Source organism: Erpetoichthys calabaricus, chromosome 11 (genome assembly GCF_900747795.2).
Source record: "Erpetoichthys calabaricus chromosome 11, fErpCal1.3, whole genome shotgun sequence".
NCBI classification, from domain to species: domain Eukaryota; kingdom Metazoa; phylum Chordata; class Cladistia; order Polypteriformes; family Polypteridae; genus Erpetoichthys; species Erpetoichthys calabaricus.
The window spans coordinates 3,302,661-3,319,834 of record NC_041404.2 but is presented as its reverse complement, the minus strand read 5'-3'; the positions used below and the strand labels follow the sequence as shown (position 1 = coordinate 3,319,834).

Sequence of the window (17,174 nt, the reverse complement as noted above, 5' to 3'; positions counted from 1 at the left end):
ATTGTTCAGATTGTTATTGGAGGTTAAGCAAACAAAGTAAATTTAACAATTATACAATTAATTTAAATTTACATTGAGACCCTTCATTTTCTTGCTGTACTGCAATATCTAATGCAGACTTGTTTGTAGACATGTTGTTTATGTAAACAGACATACAAGTGCTGTATTTAAATTACATTAAATTGTTTAAACACCCAGGCGCAGAATGGAAGCCAAAAACAAAAATGAAGCATATCAAGCATAATTTGGTTTGCATGCTTCTTGAACTGCAATCTTTTAACACTGTACTAAAATACAAAAACAGTAGAGCTACAATGTATTACCAAACAAGAATGTCACTTGCTAGAGTGGACTGCAGCATTTATCATGTTAGAAACATTAGCAAGGGAAAAAATGACTGTCAGGCAAAGGAAATCACACAGAATATATACATTGATAGAACAAGATTTGCTGCCAGTATGGATGATGGCAAAGACTACTGGCAGCTAAATATTTAGAGCCAGAGTACAACATTCTATTCAGAGTCACTGTCACCAGCCAAAAAAAAAAAAAACATTTACACCGAGACAGCACACCAGTTGGGGAAAAGGTACCACCAGCCAATAAGCTTGTGCTCATAACTGACCTGTGGACTCTGTGATACCAAAGTGTTTGCATATTTACATGGTAAAGCATGAAACACAGTGCCTGCCATCTCGTGTGAATCAGGCAGGCTCGGTATCATGATTTGATTATAGACTGTGCAGTCCATGACAGATTTAACATGTACCTTACCATGGTGACCGAACACCTCACCATAATCAAGACAATGATAGTATGATAATTAATAGAGTGGGCATGTGCTTGCTGAACACATTAATAAACTACTATTCCTAAACAAAAATGCACTAAATGTTTTTCAGTAAAGAAGCAGTTTGTGACACATTTTCAATTTAAAATTAAAGAGAATTTTCAGACACTTAAATCAATTAAAACTTTTCCTGAAAAATTTGCAGTTATTAAGCAGGGTGTCTTTTTGTTAAAACAATTAACATTTAATCAAATGGGGCCAATTATCCATCCATCTATTTTCCAAACTTAGTTACTTCAGGGCAGGGTCATGGGGTAGCTAAAGCCTATCCCAGCAAGCACTGGGCACAAGGCAAAAACACTACCTGGACAGGGTTGGATTCAAGCAGTCTGGACTGAGGCTCTTTGAGGCCGACTAACTACTGGACTCGTGCACAAAATATTCCAAAACCACACACAACCAAAAAAGCTGTATTTGCGTGTGGGACATCAGTTCCTATGACAGACAACCACTTCTGCTGCATGTAAAGGGCAATTTCAACAGGTAAAAGTAAATCAAAGGAAGCATGTCACTTACAGAAAAGCATTTCATTGCAGATCCATATGTTTCTATTTTCTAAGAGAACAATGCTCATCTGCACACAGGTGCCATTTCCTTGGTATGACAAATAATAGTAAGAATAATGCACAACGTAATACGACAATAATAATTTTTTCCTTTCTTTTGTGCAGTGAGTAATGCAACCTTCTATACCTACACAAAGGAACATCTGTGGACAGGTTTTGTGCCCTCAACAGCCATGACTGTTTAGAGGATAAGGTTGTAGAGTTCATAAGTTTAATATTATGAATGACCTTAAAAGGGTTATACCTATAAGTATTTAATTATATAAAGACTATTTGAATACTTGGGGCAGAAACAGTGTAGAGTGTAACCTGTCCATAATTTGTGATGCCTGCCAACTACCAATGGTCACAAAACATTTCCAAATGGAAAGTGACTAGTTTTTACATTTCTGTTTTGTACTTTTTATGGCAAGTTGCAAAGGTGCTTAGCACTGCTTCCTCACAGTTCTGGAACAAAGGGATCAAATCACTGGTTAGCCACCTTCTGTGAAAAATGTGCATGCTCTCACTATGTCTGCTTCAGTTTTCCTCTAAGTTCACAGTTTTTACCCCACATGCCAAAGACTTTTTTTTTTTTTTTTTAAAAACGGGAAATCGCTAAATTGGTCCTATATGAGCGTTTCTGATTGGTGATCAATTGATGATCCACTTAATATTTTGTTTCTGCCTGATAAAGAATGTGGATGGATTAGGCCCCTGTCTATCAAGAATCTGAATTGGATATTCAGGTACAGATAATGGACAGATATATATTTTATGGTATTTTATTTGCAATGTACTGTACTGTGTTTACTAGTAATGCCCAAAACAAATTTACTATGAACATTTAGTTTGTATATAAGGCACTATAACACTAGGGGTCGTTAGAGGCAATGTAAATGATGGTACTTTTTAGATAATTATTTAACCTCTGGAAAAAAAAATATGGTGTTATATGAGGTCTTATAGTACCTAAAATATAATTTGTATTACCTCTTCAAGATAAAAAGATTCTTCCAAGTTCTTTTCCTCAAGTTCATTAGTCTCCATTTGCTCTATAATCTGGGATGCAGTAGATGTTTCTGTTTCAGCATTGTTTGTAGTGTTCTTGTCCTGTGTAGTTGGATCTGTCAGCATTTCCTCTGGTGTTTCTGAACATTCTTCTGTTGGCCCTTCTGTTTTATTGTCGGAACACTGAAACAATACATCAGAGGGCTCTTCTTGCACCTCAGCACTTTCCACTTGTTCCACAGGCTTGTTTTTGATGTCTTGCTGATATTCCAGATTCTGACATTTATGACTTTCATCTGACTGATGCGATGTGCTTTTGTTTAATTCCTCAACAATGTCCAACTTGACAACCTTTTCATTTAGGTCTCCTGAGGCTACAACCTCCTCTTCAGAACCTTCACTTTCATGATCCACTGTATCAGAAATTAGATCGGATTCATTTTCCTTTTCATCCTTTGGCGTATCAGATTCCTCTTTCTGAGAGTCTTCATCTTTGGTCACAGTTTTGGACTGGTTGCTGCTAGAGTCATTACTTTGTTGCCTGGTTTTTCTGTTTTCCAAATCATCAGCAAAGGTTGTTTTTGAACTGAAAAGAAAAATGCAAGACTACTATTTACTGTACCAATGCTAAGTATTGCCTTTAAAGCCACAGGGCAGAGGTAGCACAATATGTACTGCATACACAATTACATTAGTAACTGTGCTGTAAGAGGGTAATTTTACAGATAGCACATCAAAATATTATTCTGGTTAATTTCTTTTCATACCTGTTTGACATACGAAACTTCAGTTTTCTGAAAATTATAAATTGTTTTTATTTGTACATGACCTTTACAGTGCATTTTTGCAAAATAAAATCCCAAAAACTGGTCAGTAGCTAATTTCTTACTTTTAATTAGTGTTAACTGGTGTATGGTGTTCGACATTACATTATTAGATTGTCAAACTCCAGCACAAGGAAACAGGTACATGTATGATGTACATATAATCTATAAGGAGTGTGTGTACAGTTGTTTGAAGTCAGACTCAAATACAACATATTTGCGGTTCACCACACTAAATGGAAGGTAGGCTAGAGATTGTGATGGAAAAACCTTTTCCGAGATATCCAAAGATACATTTTTTGAAATGGTTTCTTGAGCTATTAGTTGGATATGAATACCTAATTTCAAAACTTAAATGATGTCAAAATTCTTATCAATGACTATATAGATGTATTTAATCCTCTTCCAATGATTATTTATTTCACATATCAATTTTGGCATGGTACAGACATAGAATTTACATTGGTAGTAACAAGCACAAGGTAAGGACAAGTCCTGGATCATAGACCAGTCTATCACACAACTGCACTAATATAATGCAGTCCGTCAACCCAACACAATGTCATTGGACTGTGAAAGGAAATCAAAGACCACCAAGAACAACTCTTAGAACAAATTCTAAATATAGAAAACACAGCAAGCTTGCCACTCAGGAAAGGCTTTGGGGCCCAAGTACTGAGAGGTGGCAACGCCGTCTGCTGCAGCAATATGCAATATTACATTAATATGTCTAGTTACAAAAATGTTTTGGCTTTAAAATGTATTTGTGCGCATGTTACAGAAGGGTTCAAGTAACCAATATATTTACATTATTGAGATGTATCTACTTTTAATTCAAAATATAAAGTCAAAAGATGCACAATGTGAACTTTGAAATAATTTTTGCAGTCCACATAGCTTTTTTTGAAAGATGGTAACATGGATTTATATTTAATAAACATTATCTGCGTGTGATATACCATTCTGATTGCTGGTAAAGTGTTGTACTGAAATACATAGCTTTTCCACTTGGACTTAGGTAGCCAATGTGTCTAAAGGCAATTTGCCTGCTATAATTCTTTTTGTTCCAAATGTTGGGGTGGAAATCCAATCAGTCACTACAAGAGAAAGCTAACCCATTACTGCTTCAATTCTTTAATCTAGAACACAGATGTCAAACTCAGAGATCTTGGAGGGCCACAGTAACATGAAGCTTTCATTCCATCCACTTTCTTACATTAGTAACTAATTACTGCTGCTAATGGAAAATACTTACTAGCTTAAGTTTAACTGATGTGCCTTTTAAGATACAGAACCCTTGTTTCTGTTCTCCAAAACTAGTAGCCAAACTATGAGATGCAAAGCAAGCCAGCAGATGACCAGCTAACTTAATTCCAGTGGCACCTATATATCTATAATACAATATCTGGTTCAATAAAATATTGGAGATTGGAGGAAAGAAAAAGGAAAAATGTGTGAAATGTTGATCAGCTTTGGTCCACAGACCATTTGGATCATAATCTCCAAAAAAATAAAATCAACAGTTTTGGAAATGACTGGTGTGGCAGAAGGAGGGCAGTAAAAAAAAAAATAGAATTAAATGATGTGTTTCATTGACAGTAAAATATATTTACACACATTTATCCAAAATGACGTACAATATTTGAGATACAATTGGTTACATTTCTTTTTTCTTTCTTCCCAATTGGAGCACAGGGAGGTGAAGTGACTTGTTCAGGGTTATATAGTGTCTGAAGTCCAAAGCCTTAACCACCACACCACTGCCTGTCTATGAAATGTAGTTTCTAATTAAGAAAATGGAGCAAAAATGGTGGCCCTCCATGTGCCAAGTTTAAGACTCCTGAGTTAACAGGTTTCGTTGTAATGTAGACAGCTAAGGAAAAGAAAAAAAACAACTAAAGGGTTCTGAATCTTTAAGTCAATTTAAATTAAAGGAAATGAATGACAGTATATTCCATTAAAAAGAAAGTGGTTAGGACAAAAAGCTTCAGCAGCTACAGGCAAATGCACTCTCTTATAATATATTATGAAAAACATTAAATAGAACAATGCACAAATCTAAGATGATCTAACAGTAAATATTTATACACATGTGCATAAATACACACTATATATATATAAAAAATATAAACAGTAAATGAACTTTAGGCATTTACTTTATTTTGTAGTTAAATGTTAGAAAACAATTCTTTCACCCATATTAACACGCAATCAACCATTTAATAATTCCAGTTACTGACCATAATTTGCATATTTGTCACTTGAACTCTCTCTAGTGCAAACATGATCTTTCAAGATCCTCACCAAATACATGTTAGTTATCCAGTAGGTATAAGTGGCATACAAAGCACAAACAAGCTTTTCCAAAAAGATGATCAAAGCAAGATATTTTCAAAAAACCAAGGGTTCACTGTAACTTTTTTAATATACTGTACATGTTTCATATTTGTGACATTTAAAAAAAATCATTCAACAGATCTATTTATCCATTAATGTTGTGTGATAAAACAGTAGAGGCAACAGGGACTTTTTCATGATGTCTGTGGATAAGTACAAAACCAACTTTGCAATTTTATAGCATCTTTAAATATCTGTATAAAATATTACCTGAGGTCTTTGTACTTCCTGCAGATTTCAAGTCTGATCCTGTAGCCTTTCATTTTAAGTGGATTGAATCGATAGTACTTGACCATCTTTTCAGCATCAGCAGGGTTCACCATTTCCAGAAAGGCCTAGAAGATATGCTATTTAATAAATATGATATTCTGCTGAGGCCCACAACATATAATCAAACTGTGAAAGTTTAACTAGAAGATTCCCATAGTAGCTTTTATTTATAACTAACAAATATTAATAAAAACAAGATACACAGCTATGGTTCTCAACCTTTTTTGTTGGCATACCAGTCCAAGAAATTCAAATATCAACACTTTCTTCAGCCTCAAATTGTAACAATGAATTCTTATTAGATAAAACTGAAGGCAGTATTTCATTTTCATGCCCTCTCCTGCAAAGAACACCTACCTACAACATAACCTCCATCCAACAACATTTTAATTGGAGGACTTTTTGTCTATAGAGGATTTCAGCAAAGAGTTTATAAAGAATGGTATGATCATTGTGGACTCTCTCTTCCTTCACTTGAGCTTAATGCATTCAACTTTCCTTCTCTCTTTTGTATTCCATGTACCACTCATGTAACTCTTCCACAGGTTGAAGACCAATAACAGTTTATTTTTGTATTTGCTATTGAAATAATGCCCTCTAAAACTGATTTTAGAATAACAATTACATTCATTCTATGTTTTGAAGGGAAAGCAAAACGGAGAATATTGCTATTCTTATATTAAGTAACTACAGTACATACCTCATGCTGTAAAATAAGACTGTCTTTCACAGGCCCAAAACGTTTAGCCAAATCCATCAACTCAGATGTCATGTCTTTTGCAGATGGTAGATTACACATATAAATTACTGAATGCCCAGTGCCATGGTCAGGCTTTTGTTTCTTTAAAGAATAGAAAAAAAATGTATATCAGGACCTAAAAATATTTTAATCTAATAAATGATTAAAACTAATTAAAACTCTAGTTTTTGTAGTAGAAGTAGCTTTATTATTGGCTTAGCAGCAGTTCAACAGTAACTCTTCAAGCTGTATTTTACTATACACAACAGAACAAGCTAGATTTTAATGTACACTTGACAACGGAACTAATGTAATTAATAATTAACACATTTTAAATACCCTGAAAATAAACACTAGAGTATATATCATTTTTCTCTATTTTATTATGCATTACCAAAACTAAAATAATGAAAACACCTACACACTCCAGAACTCTTACAGGTTTGATGGAAGCATGACTAAAGTATCAAAAAGACAGCTTCCTACAGACGTTTAATATAATTTATGTATCACCACTGTATTTTCATCTATTTTATTATTGGCTAGCTTCTTGGAGGTGTTCAAAATTTTGAATAATGTCTGGTTCATAGATTCAAACTGCACAGTGTGATCACCAGTCTCATAAAACATTCCTTGGGACGAAGGGGGCGGAGTGTTCACCACCAACATACTTAGGGCAAAGGATTACTGAATATGGATGATAACTGTGAAACTCTGTTAGGGAAAAAATGTGCAGATTCATGATGGGTCAAACGTAACTACAGGTTTGTGCAGTTTTTAAGATCAGACACTATACTAAACTCTAGAACCAAGTTCTTTTTTATGCAACTTACCTTACATAACATTATGTCTGAAACTAGATCAAATAAACATCAAATCAGCAAAACAAAATATATCACTAAGGCAAGTGACAGTCATATACTTTTAATTGTGTTGTAGTAAAAAAATATTTTATGCAATATTACTAATAACATGAATGTATACATGTATGTATTAATACATACTGCTTCGGAAGTTGACTAAGATGAGTGTTTGTATACAACATTAATTTTAAATTTATCTATATCTATCTATCTTGCCCACTAGAATGTACTCCGATTGAACAGGAGATTTCAGTACTACACTCTACACACCCGCAAGGTGACAAGTAACAAAATAATGGTTGCTGTTGGTTTACGCATTTGTCGAGGAGTTATTTTTAACATAATTTACAAATAATACTCTGAATTGCATCGCCTTTTCAAAATGAAATATATCATAATCTATCAATCAAAAAGTTGCTTTAATTGTGATGTTACACCTCAGCAGTGCTTTGACCAAAACAGACTTCTGAAAACTGGTCCACCTTTTTCTTTCAGTAGTCAACTTTCTGTTTCAGCGATAATATGAAAACTGTTGAAATACTTATATGGGCATAAAGAAAAAAATTAATGGCAGGGAATAGGAACAGGCAGTCAGCAGTCCTTTCACAATGCTGCTTTTGCTTTTACATATAAGCAAAGACCCTGTGCTGGCATGAACAAATTTTATGAATACTAAAATCATTTTCCCCATCAGTAACATGCAACAATAATGTACAGTACATATACTTTAATGAGCAAAAAAACCAAACTTCACCTAGAAATAATGAAGCAAGCTGTCTTTGGTCCTTAAAGCAAATAATAATATGGCTACATTGGTTTTCTTCTGGGGGGAAAAAAGACAGGTGGAAGCTAATTTAACACAAAGGTTATAAAGGTTTTTTGTTAATCTTCTTTATTTTCTTGACAAAACTACAAAATCCCTACTTATATTTTGTTTGTTCTATACAAAGTTTTACAATACAAATTATAAGTAAAGCATTTAGGCATCTGTGAAATGTGTTGCTAAGACTATTATAATGGTTATACTAACTCATGAAGCTCTATGAATTACATTCATACAAGTAAAGGCTTTCACTATTCCTCAAAAATGTTATTTACAGGTATTCATTGCACTGGTTCTTCAAAATTTTGAACCTGAATGAAAAGCTTGTTTTTTGTCTGCTTCTATATAAATACATTGTTTTTGTCAATTATACATTTCTTTTACATGCTGAAAGTGAACTAGACTGGACCTGACTAGTTGTTTTTGTGGTACTTAAACTTACATGATAATCACAGTAGAGGGTTACTTTTTTTTCCATAGCTGAAAATTCTTCGACTGGGAGAAAAATATTTTGCCTAGTGTCATTTTCAGAATCACTTAATTATCTGATGATGTTCTGATACACACAATGTGCATAACAGCACTAATAAATTACCCAATTTCTTAGATTAGATAACAAGTTATCATAAGTACCCACAAAATTAAATTTTTATTCATTAACTCTGAAAATCTGTTTCAAAAGATTAAGCCAATAATGAGTAAATAGACACTAAGATGTTTATCTTTATTGTGAATAAAAATATGTTACATATATTACCTCAATAGTCCGAAGAACAGTTGACAAATAAATCTTAATCCGATTTCCACAAGATTAAGCCAATAATGAGTAAATAGACACTAAGATGTTTATCTTTATTGTGAATAAAAATATGTTACATATATTACCTCAATAGTCCGAAGAACAGTTGACAAATAAATCTTAATCCGATTTCCACCGACTGTGGGAGGTGACAATTTATATTTATCAACCATTGCTTTGGCTTCATCATGCGTAAGCATCTCCAGAAATGCCTAAGTTGTAGGGAAGAAAAAATACTCTGGATGAAGCAATTTGCACTGCATGCTGTCTGATGCTGAAAATATAAAAAATTATAGTGCTGTTTACAGACTTTAAAGGATTTATGTAGATGGAGAACATAGATTTAGTTTACTATCTTCTTCAAAATATTAAACAAGCATTTTTTTTTTATAAACATTACACTTTCATTGCCTACTTTAAATACAAATATAAAAGAAAAAAAATGTTTTACAAAATCATGTAGTGTTCAGGAGTGGATTTTTCAATTTTTACATCATGTCATGTTTCTTACCTCATTTGCTAACTCTAAATGATTTGTTACAGTTCCATATGGCTTGGCAAGTTCAAGCAGATCTGTTATTGAACATGATGCTTTGCTGAAAGCTGCAACTACAACTCTGCTATCTGCCTGAAAGAAAAAAAAAAAAAAAAAAAAAACACAAATATATATTACATAATACATAGTAGAAAGGGGTGGATTTTAGCAGTGCATTTATAAAAACTGATATATTATAGACTATTTGAGTTATGTCAAAATATGTACATAAAAATGTACCCATGCCTCTTCCAGTCTGTCCATTATATAAGACGACCTGAAACAGGAAATCATCGCTCATCTTGGAACCAGACGCTAAGGAGAGCATACTTTAGATAGATAGATAGATAGATAGATACTTTATTAATCCCAATTTACTAAGTGAAGCCAGAGTCCTCTGCAAATTAAAGCTATCAATAGACAGCCCTAACAATATGTCTTTACAAAATGACAATTGTCCACAATTAAAAGGGATATTCACAGTGAACCCACAAACCCTTCATCTATCATTTTGCCTTTACTTAAAATACATATTTTCCATTCCATTCATATTCCACATTAATACTAAAGGTGGTTACAAACTGTACAGAAAGTCCACTGCCTTAGAAAAATTACTTGCGAAGAGGTGGTTAGTGGACGTAGGGTTTGTTACATTGAGGATGATAGTTAGGTTGATGAGGTCTTAATGAACATTATAAACTTTTACAGAGACTTTATGAACAAAACATTTTAGACAAATGAGTTACACATAAGAATATAATCTACTACATAAAAAACACAAAGGTATGTGTATGTGTGTGTATCAAGTCCCTCAGAGCAATCTGATTTGATTGTGTCACAAATGCCAGACTAACCAAAGAGGAAGTGTGTGTGTGAGACACACGAGGTAAAGAAAAGGCATAAGAGGCACACTGAGAAAGTCACCTTCAAACATTGGAAGTATAAAACCGGAGATTAGTCAAGAAAGGCATCTCAACAATAATGAAAGAATCTGAAAAGTAAGCTTTATAGGAACATGCTCGAGGGAGGAAGCACTGGTCAAGGTTCAGACACACATGGATAGAGGAAATGTGCTGAAAATACACATAAGGAAAAAGTCAAAAGAATTTAAAAATATTTGCTATTACCTGTGTTCGTCAGGGAGCATGGTTAGTATTCGTACAGAATAATTAAAATATTTATGCATGGATATATACACAACATTACACAGGGAAAAAGGTTCCAACTTTCTCTAAATGCAAATGCTATTTTCATTTGTCTGTTCTCTGGGACAGGAAGACTTTTCTTGCATTTCTTGAGTGTTTATGATGCCAACATAATGGGCAGAAAGTTCCTATACAAAATCAATAAACTGAAATATTCCACCCAATTTTCATTAGTGGTCAGACAATGGACCCTTTATTGAGTCTACATATGTTAGGTATTATACTTGTAAAGACATCACATTCCTAAATCACGGATGTAATGAAAATAGCTATATTTACAAATACAAGTATTGTCTAGCAAATATTTCTCTTAATAGGTAACAAGAAAAAAGTGGCCATGGCATCCTGTCTTGGGTTGGTTTCTGTCCAAGCCTGCAAAAATAGGCTCTGGTTCCCCACAAGTCTATACTGCATAAAGTAAATTTAAAAGGAAAAAAAAAAAAAGGATAAGTGGCTGCGTAATGGAGTTTTAATATAATTATTAAATACCTAACTGTAGAAGACTGTTCAAAATAAGGAGACAAGTTATCTACAGAAGATGAAAATTAGGCAGAAAAGTTGAGATGATAAAATTATTTGGAACAGTTTAACTGTTTCCATCCTCTAGGCCATAAACTTTAGCTGGCTCTATAAAAGAATCTTGGGCAGTGGGGCATGGGAGTCGGATTAGGATTTTGAGATCCTGAGTAGCTTTGGAAAGATTAACAAAACAATTTTATGGAGGTGTTATAGAAATTCCTGCCATGTAAAGTATTTGTACAGAGTCCCAAAACCCTATAAAGCCAACTTCATGAGGATTCATATAAGAAGTAGTTAATAAAAAAGCTTAACAGTTAAAGTATTTCTTTGATATTCAAGGAGAAGCAAGAGTTGCCCCACACACTAAGATGGCACTCCAGGACTAATGCCAAAGTGATACCAAAAGAAAATGCTGAGGATGGAAGCAAATAGCCTGTACTGAACGTAAATGAGTATCATACATACTATAATTTCCAGCTGAAAAAAATCACCAAAGCTTATGTCTATGTGTCATGGTAGTTTTTACAGAAAAAGAAAAAAATTATATATTTTATTTGTACAGAAGCAAACTTACAACATATTTGCGTGTTTTCCTCTTATGTCCCTGGTTTGACTTTCCTTTTCCTTAAAGAAAAAAAAAGAAGCATTTTAAGTAATTTATATTAAAATTATATAAAAACAATGTTTCAGTTGTATTTATTAAGGCTGTCAAATCAGCTAAAAATTAAGATTCAAATATTCACATTAAAAATGAGTATTATGTATCATATTAGGTTTTAAACTTCTATTGCTACTTTTATATTTATACTATAATATTTTTACATTTTGTCAGGGTACATTTCTAAACTATAAAGTGCCTATGACTCACACTAGAGGAAGAAAGAAGAAATGTCAAACAAATCTGATGCTTAAAAACCTTCACAAAAATGAAATTCTCTGAACATATACATTTAGTAGAAAAAAAAGAAAGCCAAGCCACTAGCACTTTAGGATGTATGTAATATACATAAAACGTTTTAATGCTAATAATTGCCCAAATATATTAAACACAGTTATTAATACCATTTTATAGTAGTCATTTATGCTTAGTTTTACTCTTAGAGGGCAAATGACAGTGTGAGCACCCATTGCTCATCTTTATAAATGTAGCCACTATGAGTCAATGTTTTACACAAGAGACCACCAAATGAACAAAACATTTCATTAAAGCATAATATTTACAATTTCTTCCACATTATACTTACAGTGCATCCGGAAAGTATTCACAGCGCATCACTTTTTCCACATTTTGTTATGTTACAGCCTTATTCCAAAATTGATTAAATTCATTTTTTTCCCCTCAGAATTCTACACACAACACCCCATAATGACAACGTGAAAAAAGTTTACTTGAGGTTTTTGCAAATTTATTAAAAATAAAAAAACTGAGAAATCACATGTACATAAGTATTCACAGCCTTTGCCATGAAGCTCAAAATTGAGCTCAGGTGCATCCTGTTTCCCCTGATCATCCTTGACATGATTCTGCAGCTTAATTGGAGTCCACCTGTGGTAAATTCAGTTGATTGGACATGATTTGGAAAGGCACACACCTGTCTATATAAGGTCCCACAGTTGACAGTTCATGTCAGAGCACAAACCAAGCATGAAGTCAAAGGAATTGTCTGTAGACCTCCGAGACAGGATTGTCTCGAGGCACAAATCTGGGGAAGGTTACAGAAAAATTTCTGCTGCTTTGAAGATCCCAATGAGCACAGTGGCCTCCATCATCCGTAAGTGGAAGAAGTTTGAAACCACCAGGACTCTTCCTAGAGCTGGCCGGTCATCTAAACTGAGCGATCGGGGGAGAAGGGCCTTAGTCAGGGAGGTGACCAAGAACCCGATGGTCACTCTGTCAGAGCTCCAGAGGTCCTCTGTGGAGAGAGGAGAACCTTCCAGAAGGACAACCATCTCTGCAGCAATCCACCAATCAGGCCTGTATGGTAGAGTGGCCAGACGGAAGCCACTCCTTAGTAAAAGGCACATGGCAGCCCGGCTGGAGTTTGCCAAAAGGCACCTGAAGGACTCTTGTACCATGAGAAAGAAAATTCTCTGGTCTGATGAGACAAAGATTGAACTCTTTGGTGTGAATGCCAGGCGTCACGTTTGGAGGAAATCAGGCACAGCTCATCACCAGGCCAATACCATCCCTACAGTGAAGCATGGTGGTGGCAGCATCATGCTGTGGGGATGTTTTTCAGCGGCAGGAACTGGGAGACTAGTCAGGATAAAGGGAAAGACTACAGCAATGTACAGAGACATCCTGGATGAAAACCTGCTCCAGAGCGCTCTTGACCTCAGACTGGGGCGACGGTTCATCTTTCAGCAGGACAACGACCCTAAGCACACAGCCAAGATACAGTATAAAAGGAGTGGCTTCAGAACAACTCTGTGAATGTCCTTGAGTGGCCCAGCCAGAGCCCAGACTTGAATCCGATTGAACATCTCTGGAGAGATCTTAAAATGGCTGTGCACCGACGCTTCCCATCCAACCTGATGGAGCGTGAGAGGTGCTGCAAAGAGGAATGGGCGAAACTGGCCAAAGATAGGTGTGCCAAGCTTGTGGCATCATATTCAAAAAGACTTGAGGCTGGAATTGCTGCCAAAGGTGCATCAACAAAGTATTGAGCAAAGGCTGTGAATACTTATGTACATGTGATTTCTCAGTTTTTTTATTTTTAATAAATTTGCAAAAACCTCAAGTAAACTTTTTTCATGTTGTCATTATGGGGTGTTGTGTGTAGAATTCTGAGGAAAAAAAATGAATTTAATCCATTTTGGAATAAGGCTGTAACATAACAAAATGTGGAAAAAGTGATGTGCTGTGAATACTTTCCGGATGCACTGTATTAACTTAGAATGCATGTTTAATACACAATGAAAAGTAATACTGCTTACTAAAGTCATATTAATATATTTTAGACCAGACGTTGTCAAGGTAAATACTGGTCAAGGCATTCCATCTTCATCACATTTCAAACATTCAGCTATTTACTTGTTTTAACTTTTTAGTCAATCCTGAAATTTGAAATAGTTTTTAAATACTACAAAAAGTTTAAAAGTCCTATGTCTGTGTTTTATAAGCAGGGAATAGTTATTTTTGCAGACAATTCTTGGATCATTTAAGATACTGCTTGATAATGTGCACACATGTGAATTGTAAGTGTGAAGTAGCTGCTTTAACATTTAATAGCCTTCAACCTATGTCTAAACCCTGATTTTTTAAATTACCATTACAATTCAGAAAATTAACCAACGTGAATTAAAAGGATGGGGGGAAAAGCTGATTTATAAAATCTATAACAAAAGTGTCAGAATCAGAAAAAAACAACATAACAAAGGTTCAATTTAAAATGCCCCAACAGTATTAAGGTTGAGGATTAGCATTTGTGGCACTATAACAGGACAAAAAGATAAAAGGAAATTACCACTACTCCAGTCAGAGCTCACTCCTCTTCTTTGCAACCGATAAGGAGGAGAGTCTACCAACTCTGATCCAAGTTGTGTACTGGATACTAGCCGAAGATCTTCATGGCTAAATAAGTCAAAAAAAAAAAAAAAAAAAGTACAGTATATATATCATGGACAAAAACAAAAGACTTAAAAGTTAGAGCGGGATAGAATTCTTCAACTGAGAATAAGAAAAACACTAATTGTTTTTTTGTAAATTTATTCCTTATGATAAATAACCCCAAATTGCTTTTGTTAACTGTTAGTAGCTGGCAGATGGCTGGCAGATGGGGCTAAGGTAATACTAAAACTTTTTGATATTTACTGCAACTTTTAGTTGGACTGTCTCACAATTTAAAATGAAACTATAATTGATGGCGCGTTTTCAGAAAATGAACAGATGAGCATTCATAGACTAGTTTATAGCTTACTTTATGAATAAGATTAACCTAGGCTGAGCAGAGAATAGCCCAGATACTCTATGCTTTCCTTGTGGGTTTTGTGGGGCAGTGGTTAACTGCCCAGATGTCACTATAATCTAGAACCAGTGCTCAGTATCCTCACCTTATATTTCACTGCCTTCCTGTGCTACCATGAAACAATACTAAACTCTTTAATAATACATTTTATTTATATAGCGCCTTTCCCATGTTCAAGGCACTTACAGAATATAATAAAGAACGGCAGATAAACAAAGAAGATTAAGACAGTGAATTCTGAAAAAAAAAAAAAAAAAACAGACAACATAATTGATTGTCTAGCACACACACACACACAGGTTACATTAGCATCTTGACACAGAAGCAAACTGAGAGAAGGGTAATAAAGTCAAGTAGAGCTAAAAGCCTTCCTGAACAGATGAGTTTTGAGTTGTTTTTTTAAAAGAATTCATGGAGTCAGCTGACCTGATTAATTTCGGTAGGTCATTCTAGTCTGGGCGCTATACAGCTGAAGGCCCGGTCACTCATGGAGTGTAGATTAGTGTGGGGCACAACAAGATTGCCAGAATCAGTGGACCTTAGTGGGCGGGCAGGCATATAGTGATGGAGAAGGTCACTGATGTAGTTTGGCGCGAGGTTATTTAGGGCTTTGTAGGTTATTAGTAGGATTTTATATTCGATTCTGTAAGACACAGGGAGCCAGTGAAGACGGAGCAGGATGGGTGTGATATGCTCGCTGCTGCTGGTTCGAGTAAGGACTCTTGCAGCTGAGTTTTGAATAAGCTGGAGCTGTGATATAAGATTAGAAGGGGCACCTGCCAGTAGGGAATTGCAATAATCAATGCGGGATGTGATAAAAGCATGGACAAGTTTCTCAGCATTAGAGAAGGAGAGGATGGAGCGAACACGTGATATGTCACGGAGATGAAAGTAAAAGTTTCTTAATGTGATTCATATCACCAAGATTTTTTTTTTACAGTAGAGGCAGGTCTGATGAGATCACCACCAAGATAGACTGGGAAGGAGCTCATTTTATTAAGTTGCATTTTAGTTCCAATTTGCAGGAGTTCAGTTTTATTGCAATTTAATTTTAAATAGTTCTGCTCCATCCAGGTTTTAATTTCACTAAGGCAGGTTGTGAGCCGAGAAAGCTCTGATGAAGTTCCACTTTTAACATTGAAGTAGACTTGAGTATCATCTGCATAAAAATATACTTTAAAGGATAGTAAATATTTTAAACTTAAATATCTTTGGACCAGGTTAGATCAGAAAAAATCCACTTATTAGTAAAAAGATGTTAGAACAGAAATATATCTTACTCTACATAGAGTAAAACTAACAAGTATTGCTACATTCTATAGAAATTGTGTCCAACATAGTCCGAACAGAAGAAAGTTAACATGTTTTGTTGCGTCTTCCAAGATTTTGTTTGAGTACTGGATAGTGAACAATTTGATAAACCATATACAGTCATGGCCAAAATTATCAGCACCCTTGGAATTTTCCCAGAAAATGCACCATTTCTCCCAGAAAATTATTGCAATTACAAATGTTTTTGTATATAAATGTTTATTTCCTTTATGTGCATTGGAATGACACAAAAAACAGAAAAAAAAGCCAAATCTGACATCATGTCACACAGAACTCCAAAAATGAGCCGGACAAAATTATTGGCTCCCTTTCAAAAATGTGGGTAAATCGTTTTATTTCAAGCATATGATCCTCGTTTGAACTCACCTGAGGCAAGAAACAGGTGCTGGCAATAAAACAATCATACCTGAAGCCAGTTAAAATGGAGAAAACTTGACTCAACCTTTCTGTTGTGTGTCTAAGTGTGCTACACTAAGCATGGAGAACAGAAAGAA

The 17,174-nt window shown here is 34.8% G+C and overlaps 1 protein-coding gene across 1 annotated transcript in view; it reads right to left on the bottom strand.

The window, feature by feature from the left end:
- Positions 1-17,174, bottom strand: part of LOC114660144 (matrin-3-like) — a 75,146-nt gene that overhangs the window by 30,101 nt on the left and 27,871 nt on the right. The window contains exons 5-11 of the mRNA XM_028812645.2: positions 14,848-14,954; positions 11,955-12,004; positions 9,633-9,749; positions 9,208-9,333; positions 6,598-6,738; positions 5,838-5,962; positions 2,389-2,992 (exon numbers count right to left, since the gene is read on the bottom strand). Coding sequence (XP_028668478.2) covers positions 2,389-2,992; positions 5,838-5,962; positions 6,598-6,738; positions 9,208-9,333; positions 9,633-9,749; positions 11,955-12,004; positions 14,848-14,954 — 1,270 coding nt within the window. The remainder of the gene's footprint in view (positions 1-2,388; positions 2,993-5,837; positions 5,963-6,597; positions 6,739-9,207; positions 9,334-9,632; positions 9,750-11,954; positions 12,005-14,847; positions 14,955-17,174) is intronic.